At 41.8% G+C, this 13,354-nt stretch overlaps 1 protein-coding gene across 4 annotated transcripts in view; it reads right to left on the bottom strand.

Annotated features, from left to right (window-relative positions):
* The window catches only part of NOVA1 (NOVA alternative splicing regulator 1), an 87,679-nt gene extending 76,840 nt beyond the window's left edge, over nt 1–10,839 (bottom strand). For 2 of the 4 annotated variants that reach the window (XM_075613203.1, XM_075613204.1), the window contains exons 1-2: nt 10,254–10,839; nt 8,215–8,358 (exon numbers count right to left, since the gene is read on the bottom strand). In XM_075613203.1, coding sequence (XP_075469318.1) covers nt 8,215–8,358; nt 10,254–10,389 — 280 coding nt within the window. In that variant the 5' untranslated portion in view covers nt 10,390–10,839. The other 2 variants (XM_075613206.1, XM_075613205.1) reach the window with 2 other exon arrangements.
* Nucleotides 10,840–13,354: the final 2,515 nt, after the last annotated feature.

Here is a 13,354-nt window from a genome sequence, read left to right as displayed (position 1 = left end):
ACTTGAATCGCAGTTAACGTTGGATCGGGTGCGTTAACCGGCAAATAACCTTAGTGTATCTCCCCAAAAATGGAATGTTGGGGAGACACCCAGAGACGGCAGGAATACTAAGGAGTTCCCTGCACATCAGGTGCCCCAGATAATACAATTCAACTATTCACACCTGCACTATCAGTGTGCAACACATGGGCAATAAATTAACACTATAAAAAGAAACATTACAATAGATTTTAAAAAAATTGTGCACAACTGGAGACCTTTACATAATAAAATACTACAAGAAATAAGCTTTAACATATTTTTCCTTTTCAAAATAGTGATCCCTGTTTTGCTGCAGGAATTATTGCTCATCATTCACTTCTTAAGAGAAATCCTGGAAAATGTTACTAAGGAAATGTGGGTTTTTTTTTAACTGCAAAGTTACACAAACATCAAATAGTTTTGCTTGTCACCCACAAAACACCTAGTGTGTGTGTATACATACATACATACATACATACATACATACATACACACATACACACATACATACATACATACACATTGATAGAACAAGCATACGAGGGGCATTTGTACAATATGTAAACCTAATTTTTTTTTGCCCCATCACAAGGAACAAAGTCAGTTTGATAAAGATTCCCAGGTAAACAGCTGCTGTGTGGAATTTGTATGAGCCTGGATTATATCAGAAGTCATTTCTTAAATATAATCACAAGATAAAGTCTGAAAGGTGAAATGATCCACTGCAAATTAAAAAAACTATCCCAGAAAAGAAGAAATAAATTCCACTAGAATTTCCAGAGAAAATAGTTCAATGTAAAAGCCCGGCCAGCGGTCAGTGACGCAGGATAACCTGAGCATGGTCAAATGATATACAGTATACTACTATGTGTATGCATGCACTAACAACATATACTGCTATGTGTATGCATGTACTAACAACATATACTACTATGTGTATTCATGCACTAACAACATATACTGCTATGTGTATGCATGTACTAACAACATATACTGCTATGTGTATGCATGCACTAACAACATATACTGCTATGTGTATGCATGTACTAACAACATATACTGCTATGTGTATGCATGCACTAACAACATATACTGCTATGTGTATGCATGCACTAACAACATATACTGCTGTGTGTATGCATGCACTAACAACATATACTGCTATGTGTATGCATGTACTAACAACATATACTGCTATGTGTATGCATGCACTAACAACATATACTGCTATGTGTATGCATGCACTAACAACATATACTGCTATGTGTATGCATGCACTACAACATACTGCTTGTATGCATGCACTAACAACATATACTGCTATGTGTATGCATGCACTAACAACATATACTGCTATGTGTATGCATGCACTAACAACATATACTGCTATGTGCATGCATGCACTAACAACATATACTGCTATGTGTATGCATGCACTAACAACATATACTGCTGTGTATACATGCACTAACAACATATACTGCTGTGTATACATGCACTAACAACATATACTGCTGTGTATACATGCACTAACAACATATACTGCTGTGTATACATGCACTAACAACATATACTGCTGTGTATACATGCACTAACAACATATACTGCTGTGTATACATGCACTAACAACATATACTGCTGTGTATACATGCACTAACAACATATACTGCTGTGTATGCATGCACTAACAACATATACTGCTGTGTATGCATGCACTAACAACATATACTGCTGTGTATACATGCACTAACAACATACAGGCATACCCCGGTTTAAGGACACTCACTTTAAGTACACTCGCGAGTAAGTACAAATTGCTCAATAGGCAAACGGCAGCTCACGCATGCGCCTTTCAGTATGTCCTGAACAGCAATACCGGCTCCCTACCTGTACCGAAGCTGTGCGCAAGCAGGGAGACTATAGAGCCTGTTACACATGTGTTATTTACATCAGTTATGCATGTATATGATGATTACAGTACAGTACAAGCATCAATAAGTGGAAAAAAGGTAGTGCTTCACTTTAAGTACAGTTTCACTTTACATACATGCTCCGGTCCCATTGCGTACGTTAATGCGGGGTATGCCTGTATACGGCTATGTGTATGCATGCACTAACAACATATACTACTATGTGTATGCATGCACTAACAACATATACTGCTATGTATATACATGCACTAACAACATATACTGCTGTGTATGCATGCACTAACAACATATACTACTATGTGTATGCATGCACTAACAACATATACTACTATGTGTATGCATGCACTAACAACATATACTACTATGTGTATACATGCACTAACAACATATACTGCTATGTGTATGCATGCACTAACAACATATACTGCTATGTGTATGCATGCACTAACAACATATACTGCTGTGTATGCATGCACTAACAACATATACTACTATGTGTATGCATGCACTAACAACATATACTGCTGTGTATGCATGCACTAACAACATATACTGCTATGTATACATGCACTAACAACATATACTGCTGTGTATGCATGCACTAACAACATATACTGCTATGTGTATGCATGCACTAACAACATATACTGCTATGTGTATGCATGCACTAACAACATATACTGCTGTGTGTATGCATGCACCAACAACATATACTGCTGTGTATACATGCACTAACAACATATACTGCTATGTGTATGCATGCACCAACAACATATACTGCTGTGTGTATACAAGCACTAACAACATATACTGTTATGTGTATACATGCACTAATGATATATACTGTTATGTGTATACATACACTAACAACATATACTGCTATGTGTATACAAGCACTAACAACATATACTGTTATGTGTATGCATGCACTAACAACATATACTGCTATGTGTATACAAGCACTAACAACATATACTGTTATGTGTATACATGCACCAATGATATATACTGTTATGTGTATACATACACTAACGATTTATACGGTTATGTGTATACATGCACTAAAAACATATACTTTTATATGTGTACATGCACAAATGATATATACTCTTATGTATACGTGTAATATATACTGTTGTGCGTAGATGCGCTAACTATACACAGCTCAAGCCCCTTATAACGCTGTGCTTGGGGGCCAAAAAATCACATCGCGTTATAAGCGGATCGCGTTAGAAATAATGTACACTTATATGCATTGTACAATAAAGTATTTAAGATACCAATAATCGTGTTGTAAAGTATTCATAAATACGAAAATTGGGAGACACGCTTGCACCGCGTTATAAGCGGATTCGCGTTGTAACGGATCGCGTTATAACGGGGTTGAGCTGTACTGTATACTGTTATGTATTCATGCACAAACAATATATACTGTTTTGTGTATACATGCAATAAATATATATACTATTATGTGTATACTGTACATGCACTAACAAGAAATACTGTTATGTGTATACATGCACTAACGACCTATACTGTTATGTGTATACATACACTAACAATATATAATGTTATGTGTATACTTGCATTAACTATATATACTGTCATGTATATACATACACTAACGACATACTTTTAAGTGCATACATGCACTAACAACATATACAGTACTGTTATGTGTACATGCACTAACGATGCGTGCTAAAAACATCAATTAACCAATTAAGGGCTCATTTGTACCCAAATATTTGCTGATTCTATTTATTTAGTCACTTTCTTCCTAACACAAATCGATGTGACTTTTTCCGAAGCACACCGGACGTTAGATGATTTTGCTTCTGTATCAATTGTTACGGCATCCCAAATATTTACTATTTGTTCCCTAAAAGCCTTTGCAATGCATGATGGTCTGTGCGGTTCTGAAAAAGTGGGACAAAGAGCTGTGAACGCACTGCAATTAAAACAATTATGCAGAGCGCGAAATCATTTCCTCTTCTCTCATACTTCACTTTCATGTGCAAACTGACACACTCTTTCTTTTTTAAATGATTAGCTGTAATATCTATCTGTCATTAGAAAGATCTGTATATTTACAATCGCTGAATATTTATCTATAAATATTATGTAAACCTAAAAATGTAAAATAAAAAAAAACCCACCGAATTCTGTCTCCAGCATCACGACAAAGAAAAAAATACACAAAATACGGTGGGATGGAGATGAATACGCATTAACCCTTCGTCGCGCAGCACTTTATTGTTTGTGTTTTTTGCAGTGACGGCACTGCGGTACTTTCAGACCCTGATATATTTATTTCGAGGTAAACAAACTGCCGCAGTGCCTGTTACCTCCACAACCGGTGCCAAGCCTCCAAACCCAGAATTTAAAGCAGGTTTCCATGGCAACATGAAGAAGCGGCTTTATTAAAAATAAAAGAGAACACCAATTTGTACCATCTGAAACAAATAAAAGTGGATGCAGCAACGTGTAAAGCCTCTATGGCACTGAACTGGTTCAAACAAAAATAAAGCCGGGCCGCACACAGCCGCTGCTCAGCACGAAAACTCGTCTTTATTCCAGGAATTCCCTTTAGTTTCACCCCCACCCAAAAAAGTCCTTTGTGTAGCTGTACAAGTGCAGCTGGGGTTATTTTTCACAATGCAAAGGAAATCCCTGGGTAAAATTGGTTAAAACACCTTCATAGCAGATCTCTCAGGAGTTTAAAAGGCTAAGTAAGAGTTAAGACGCACAGAACAAATTATTCAAATGGCTCATACAAAATATATATATATATTGCGTATAACCGGGAAACGTGATCTTAAGAACGCATACACGGTGAGAGGGCCCGACAATGTCACCAAGACTTTTTTTTTTTTTATAATTAAATATTGGTTTGAAAGCTTTTTATATTTAGGCCCAAAAGCCTAACTCAAACAGCGCAGCAAAACCCCGGAATATATTACTGCTGTTTAGGGGCCTCATGTCCTAATGCTGCAGCAATTCCAAAGCTGCAGACATTGAAATTCAGAAAGGCCACAGCAAGATTTTAAATTATTTTGTGGTCATTCTCACTATGAAGAATAAAAGGGGATCATTCTGCGACCGGACAGGAGGAAGAAAGGATGGTGAAGACTACAAGAGAGAAAGAAGAATGCGGGAGAAGGGTCACAAAAGGTGGGGAGAAATCACAACGATAAGTAAAAGTTGTCAGTTGATCGCATGAACATTTTAACACGTCTGGGACCTGCAAACACACATTTTTCGTAGAACTGTGCACTCCTGTTTCATTTGAAAAGCCTAGTACTGGTGGTTAGATAATGGTATCACAGAGGAGAGAGATGGCACATACTTCCCCAGTTATTACCAAGAACCCAGCCGGGGAAATATAAAGCGCAATACAAATAAGAAGCCCTAAATGCTGCCCACCCTTCACCAATTCAAGTGAAACTGAATTACTAACGGGCTTTTAATTAGCAATTTCGGCTATCTTTTATAAACACCAATTTCCTACATTATCTCAGCACATCTGATACATCGTCATGTATAAGGCAAGAAATGCGATTTCATTTTCAGCCTTTAAACAGCAAATTCAATTTGGCTTAGCGGCTGTCTGCCAGATTTATTACCTTATTAAATCGGAAAGCAAAACCCCCTCATGGTTTTTTTTTTGCTGCTCGTAGGGAAAAAAAACCAAAGTAAATTTCCATTGTTGTTTTTATTTTTGGCTTTTTATGCTTTTATTGTATTTTTTTATATATAAGAGAAGAAAAGGCAGATTGAAGCAAACCAAACCCTTCCCGGAAGATCTGGGAGAAGCATAGCAAAAAGACACAACGTAACCTTCCAGGGTATCGTCAAATAAAATAGTGGTTTTATCACCCATGTTCATTTTATCCGTCTGGCCAAAAAGATTTAGCTGCACCTGTCCCCTGATCTCTGCCCCACAACCTGCGCACCTGTGTGACGCCAGCATGCTCCCTGCTTCCTACTGGGCTGGGGAACTTGTTTTACAAACCATGCAACACAACGCAAATTATAATTGTGATATGGAATTATCCAGATCTGTCACATTTGCATATTGACAATAGCTGGAAGATTACGTGCACATAACAAATGACCCACAAAGCCGTTTTAATTAGGCTTCTCCGTTTTCTATCGTTTATGCATGTGCAACACAACAAGACACTTTGCTAACACTCTACAAGGTCCCTCTACACAAAACGTTTAGAAGCAGCCAGTGTGGGAAAGATGAAAATTAAAGGGAAAAAATAGCACGCTAATTAACTGTGGCCACATTTAATTACCAGAAAGCCACACAAAAATAAACTGAATAGAAAGCTTTCCAAAGCATGGCTGTTATCAGTGGAGAAATGAACCGCATTAACAGGAACGAACGTTCTGCATATTGTACGGAGTCGGGACTGCTTACAGCAACGTTTTGTCTGGAAGGAAAAGGAACCCTAAACATTGCAACCTTTTATCTGACTTTATTTGCACATCTGTTCAGCTGATTTAGTGCAAAAAAAAAAAAAAAAAGCCCCATAATTCGTTGTGAATTTGTATTTCCATTTCTGAAAATGTTTATGGTTTTCTTACATTAAAAAAAAAACCTAAATACGTTTGATTTCACATATCCTAACGGCCCCAGATGCGCAATAGCTGCAGCCTGGAAAACCCCACTACCTCCCCTCCAAGTCAAAGGTAACCAGAAGAATCAACAAAGTGATGCTAATGCAAAGGCTCACTGCTCTACTCAAACATTGTACTGTACCTACAAATTCTACAAGATTTGGGACCCTTGACTGGAGACCAAACAGTACAGGGTGATGGGTATAGGTAACGAGAGTAAAAGATCAAAAGGCCCCTAAAGCTTAAGGCTGGAGAGGAGTCGGTGATGGGGAGAGGAGGGGCAGAGTCCTGGTAATTCTGGAAATTACATGTGAAGATAGTTGGTACTTCCCCCCTTCCCACCCCCCTCATTTTCATTTTTATGTATAAAATCTGTTGCATAATTCTAAGATTGTATTGGGTCCTACGGTTCCCTCCTGTAATAGATGTATTTACAATTGAACGAAAACTCTTTCTTATTAATGTCTCGTAACAGCAGGAATTTGGCTACCAGAAAATATTTATTCCCTCTGAGAGATTTGTGGCCTAGCGCCTTATTGCCATCCAACATTCCCAGTTATTCTGCAAACCTCTGAAGTGGGAGCCTCTTGTTACCTACCCGACCTCTATCACTTATACAATAACATATATTTTAGAGGGTGACACGACGAAATGATTCGTTTTGCTGCAAGGGAGCAGCTTCTATGCAATGAACTAACATACCGAATATACTGTAAATGGCTCTGCAATGTTTCCCTTATAAGAATGGTGGATCGTCATAACAGAACATGCATGGAATTGGCCCCAAACTCTGTGTTGCTATATTCCTTTTCTGTATTTTAGTAAAATTATCCATAAGCATTTGGAAGCAGCAGTGGCCCAAAGGTTAACGTCACTGACTTGTACCCTGTACGTGCTCCGTGGCGTCTGTAATTCGTATGTATAGCACTGTGTAACCTCTGCGTTTTATACAGTTAAATAAAAAGGGCTTCTCTATCCGTGAGGCCATAACATTCTATCATTTATTATCGTCCCTATATTAACCGCACTAACATATTCCGTAGCGAAGTACAACACAAGACGACAATTGTGGTCTGTGAAGCGGTGTAACATTTCTGCCGGATTTTCATGTGGACCCATTAAAAAGTATTATCGCCTGCAAAGAAAAATATCCATTTTCCTCCCGCAGAACTCTACCTGCCAGCAAACTACTGGGGCTCCCCGTCTGCCTCCATCCCCCCACCCCCCAATGTTCCGTTCGACCTCTAGATTCAGTGTCCCCCCCCCCCATCCTGACTTTACTCTCTAGACACCGAGAGGAACAGAGCCAGTCGGGAGCAACCTGTCAAAAATGGAGACATGTCACTATCACTGTGGGATGTGTCTGGCACACGCATCGTTCACAGCAAAGGTTACCCTCTTCCCAACCGCAGAGGCAAAACAAGAAATGGGAGAAACTCCGCCAGCAAACAGAACCCCACATTCCTTTGTCATTTTAAGGCTCAGCTGTCCACACAGACACTTAGGGGGTTATTCATTAACCTGCGATAGTGCCGATCGGGGCACAATCGCCATTGAATTAATGAATGACCCCCTTTATGGTTTCATCCATCATTAAACCTGTTTCATGCCCACACACACGCTGGGTGCTTACCTGGGTAAAAGTCTTTGGATTTGGATAGCTTGATGGTGGCCCCTGTTTCTTTCTGCAGCTGGACAATTGTCTGACCTCCCTTCCCTATTATAGATCCAGCAGCGTAGCTAGGAATAAGAACCTTCAGGAAAAACTGTCCGTCTTCTGCAAAGGGAAAAAAGCAGAACAGTTAGCGCTCTGCGGGGAGAACAGAAAATGGAATTAATACTAATAATTCAAATGTACCTTTTCCAGTATGCAAATATTAACGCTAAATGCAAAACTGATGAATTGAATGCACATATTCTGTTGTTTTTTTTACCCTAAGAAATTGACAAACCTATACGCATTTCAATGGAAGTCGATACGTGAATACAACAAATACGACACAAATTCAACCAATACTGTATTACAATTGTGTCTGAATTAAGACACAAACAGGAACTAAAACAGTAGCAGCCCAACCTTTTACATCAGAAAACACAGGAAGGCTCAATGTGCATCAGCTGCGCACTGTATAACAACACAAACCTTCCAAATAACAAAGGTACATGAAAATACATGTTAATGATAGAGCATCCATGCAGAAATGAGTGGTCCTAGCAAACCAAATGCAGTGTCTCACCTCTGAACAACACATTTCATTTGTAAACATTAAGTCATTGCCAATAAAATAACTGAGTGTAATGTGGAATCCCGTCCTAATCCCAATGTATTTCTTTAGCTCCTTTCAATCTCTCATGATCCCCCTATAAGCTTATTAGTTAAAGCACTTTAAGAAGATTTTTTTTCCGTCTTATTCCTAACTGATCTACAGCTTAAATCACTTTTATTTTAGGGTACGCTCAGGTCATCAGCGAAAGGCAAATCCATGCCAAAATAAAACCCAGGAACAGCCAGAAAATGATTAAGACATATGAAGCAAAGCTGAAAGGAAAATGCTGGAATGAAATGACAGAAAATGTTGCACATGTTTTATTTTTAATATATAACAAGTCACTGACTTTGCATAACCTCAACATGTTCCAGAAAATATATATCCCTGTACAGTTTATGATAAAAGTGCAGGTCCATTTGTGATTCCTATGCAGGGAGCATACATCCAAGCCAAGAAAAAAAACCCCACTGATCCTCCTTGCAAATCCTCAGCAAATGCATTCACCTCTGCATCGTTGCATTGTTATGCCTCCAATAGAAATGAGCATGAAGATGCTGGGACACATCAGATGCAGAAGAAGCAGCCCCCCCCCCTCCCCCTCCCCTCCCCCAGCTCCTGGGAGCTGAGCCTCTCTCTGTCTCCCCCCCCCCCCCCCAGCTACTGAGAGCCGAGTCTCCCTCCCCCCCCCCGTTATAGAGAGCTGAACCTCAATCCCCCCCCCCGAGCTGAGCTCCCCCCCCCCCCGTTAGAGATCTGAACCTCAATCCCCCCTTTTACAGAGCTGAACCTCAACCTCTCCCTTCCCCCAGAGCTGAGCTCCCCCCTCCCCCTGTTACAGAGAGCTGAACCTCAACCTCCCCCCCCCCCCCAAGAGCTGAGCCCCCCCCCCCCCTCCTCTGTCCTCCCCCAATTCACAGTTGATGGGAGGGGGGGGGGGGTTAACCCTGTGGTGTGGAGAAGAGAAGGTTTGTTGTCCCGAATATAAAGGAAGCCCAGAAACCCTGAGAAGGACCCGGGGTCCCTCCAGCCCCTGGCTCGCGGGTTTAACCTGTAACTAGCTGGGGGCTAGGCACCCCTCCATCATCAATGAGGTGACAGCCCCCCTCCCCCTGCTGCATCTTCTGCATAAACAATCAGGATGCCCCCCCCCCCCCTCACTGCACCCCTATATTCCCCGGCGCTGGGGCAGCGCTGAGTGCACAGGATGCAGCAATAAAACCCCACAGTAATAACACAAGAAGACGCCATTTTGAGCAGATGACAATGCCCAGACGGGGGGGCAGCCATGCACAGGGAGCCAGGGCATGCAGGGGGGTACAGGGCAAAGTTGGGGGGGAGGTAAGGATAGGGGGGAGGTGAGGCGCAGACTGGTTGTTTTGGTTTTTTTCCTGCTTGTACTCACCTCCGGTGTTGGTCCTCTTGGTGCTCCCAGCCTCCGGGGGGGCTTCCAGGGGTCTCTTCCTAGAGTCTGGGGGGTCTAGGTCTATGGGTACCACGCTGTGGGTCCCGTTTTGCTGTATGGGAGCTGTCGCCATCATGTTTGCAGGCTGAGTGCACGGGGGGGAGGGGGGCACAGGCTGGGGCAGGACAGGGTCAGGGGAGGGGGACCCCACTACCTGCACTGCAAGCACTGCTGCAAAGGGGAGCCCCCTCTGCACCTCCAAAATACAGACACACAGCAATACAAAGGAGAGGAAAAAGCAGAGAGGCAGAGGAACCCAAAAATAAATAAATAAAAGGAAGCCAGGAGGGGGAGGAAGGGATGGAGAGAGAGAGGGAGAGAGAGAGAGCAGAGGGGGAGGAGTGCAGGATGGTGGGGGTGGCAAGGACTGTGTACAGGGAAAAAGAAGGGGGGATAGAGAAGGATTGGGGGAATGAGCGATAGATAAAGGAGGGGGGGAACAGAGAGGTGGAAGCCAGAAAACAAAGTAGGAGGCTGGGATGGAGACACACAGAGAGAGGAGGGGAGGGTGCAGAATGATGGGGAAGGAAAGGGGGATGAAAAGGGGCTGAGGAGAGAGAGAGAGAGAGAGAGAGAGAGAGAGAGAGAGAGAGAGAGAGAGAGAGAGAGAGAGAGAGAGAGGTGTGTGTGAGAGAGAGAAGAGCAGTAAAGATTGCAGCCTGTGAGTGTTGTTTCCTTGCTTTCTCCCTCCTCCTCCTGTCTCTTTTGTTTTCAGATAATCCCCCCTGCCTGCTGCTCACACTGCCTGTCCAGTGCCTGCTGCTCACACTGCCTCTCCAGTGCCTGCTGCTCACACTGCCTCTCCAGTGCCTGCTGCTCACACTGCCTGTCCAGTGCCTGCTGCTCACACTGCCTCTCCAGTGCCTGCTGCTCACACTGCCTCTCCAGTGCCTGCTGCTCACACTGCCTGTCCAGTGCCTGCTGCTCACACTCCCTCTCCAGTGCCTGCTGCTCACACTCCCTCTCCAGTGCCTGCTGCTCACACTGCCTCTCCAGTGCCTGCTGCTTCTCTGGCTCTTGGTGCTTTCTGTCCTCTCCTGGCTGGGGTCTGAAGTGTCTGTGTGTACATAAAGGATGCTCTAGCACATCCCACACAAAGGACCTGTGCTACCTATACCTACCTACTGTATATAGGTCAGCTGTTTAGCTGTTACAAAGGCTCAACACTCCAACTCTTTAAACTACATCGCTGTTCAGGGTCTAGGTGGAATACCGTGTTACCTAAATTGGGGAATTGCCAACTCTATACACTTTAAGATAATGGTTATTTAACCACTTCACTGCCGAATTGCTGCCCTGGCACTGAAGGGTTCTGGAAACGCATTATTTACAACCGATAGCTGCTTAACAATGAGCTTGGTCGGCCATCTTTAAATTAGCCCCTCTGGTCACCCCCTTCACTGCAGGTAAGGTGACCACGTCATTCAGGTTGAGAGACAGATTTAAGCAGCAGTGGGCTTGCATTAGCCTCTCCATAGCTGAGGGCAGTTTCCTCCTTGGAAAATCTTTTAGGGCCAGAGAAATAGAATATAAACATCCCCCAGGTAATTGTGACTCCTCATAACATTTATAGCAGATAAACAGCACTAGGCCTACCTAGGGTTAATTCCCTGCAAATACAACAGATAAGATGATGTGTAGGGCAGCATGTAGTCCCAATATAATTGTAAAAGAAGTCTTAGCATTTTATATCATTCTCAATTCTGTATGTCTGTTACAAATCCTTCACGTGTATGAATTATTTGGTGCCTTTTTGTAGCTTACTAATGTTTACGCTCTTAAACGTTTCGCCTAAACGCTTAAAAATCCTACCTATTTCAATGTAAAAAATGTTGACGTGTTCTGTAAATGTAATTGAAACACCGCCTTGGTAATTGTTACCTGCCACAGGCACAGAAAAAATGCAACTTTATAATAAATATATAAATCATCATTCTCATCATTTATTTTAACGTAAATACACGCCTCCACTTAAGGGAGTACCGCAATACTTTATAGTCAGTTTAAGAACACGCTCAAATGATATACAATTATTTTGATACAGAAGTAAAGCCAGAAGGAAGAAATAAGTCTTACACCATGCCCAAAACAGCAGTAAAGTCAATATATATATATATATTTACACATACATATATAAGTATAGCGGCCTTATCTGCCTGGGTGCTAGCTGCAACAAAATGGTAGTACAGGTAAGTTCAGTATAAAGCAGGTTTTAGTACAAACAATACAAAAAGGTTTATCAGAACGGACCTGTTCTGATGCCCTTTCTTGTATTTTTTGTACTAACCTAATGTGTCTGTCCCAAAACCTATGCAGCTTATCACACACCAAAAGTTTAATGTTTAATAGGTACTGGCGGTACAGGACACAAAAACATGTACAGCAGGGGCGCTGAACGCTTATCCTCAAGCCCCCCCCCCACCCCCCTCCCCAACAGGTCAAGGGTTCAGGATATCCCAGCTTCAGCACAGGTCTTCGACTGAGCCTCTGATTGAGCCACCTGTGCTGAAGCAAGGATATCCTGAAAACCTGACATGTTGGGGGGGGCTTGTGGATTGGAGTTGAGCACCCCTGTAGAGAGTATCTGCTAAAAAGTTGCAGTTGGAAGGTATGTAGATATACACTATCATATATTCATTACATCTGCATTTATGTTGAAGACAACACATTTAACTTTTCTTTTTTTTTTTTTAAAGAAAATTCTGTGTTCTGCACATTAACCTGGACAAAAGGTAACAGAGATTTTTTTTCAGTGTTAAAGAAGTATTATATAAAAATTACATAAATCTCATGATGTATTGATGCCTCTCACACCTTAACGCCACAGAGCGCTGGACTTGTACGCAGTCATAGCCACACAGAACATAGGAGGTAGGTACTCTTCTATGTAAAATATACAGTACTGTATACAGTACCTAGAGCAATAAAGATACTCTGGACGGAGGATATTTATCATACTGCTGTAGTGCCGATCAAGGCCCTATTGTACAAAAACTCACTTAAATCAGTGATCCTCCCATCTACACTATAGCAGTATAACG

This window comes from Ascaphus truei, chromosome 9, assembly GCF_040206685.1.
Source record: "Ascaphus truei isolate aAscTru1 chromosome 9, aAscTru1.hap1, whole genome shotgun sequence".
In the NCBI taxonomy this organism is placed as follows: domain Eukaryota; kingdom Metazoa; phylum Chordata; class Amphibia; order Anura; family Ascaphidae; genus Ascaphus; species Ascaphus truei.
The sequence above is the reverse complement of the archived record's forward strand: the minus strand, read 5'-3'. Positions and strand labels throughout refer to the sequence as shown.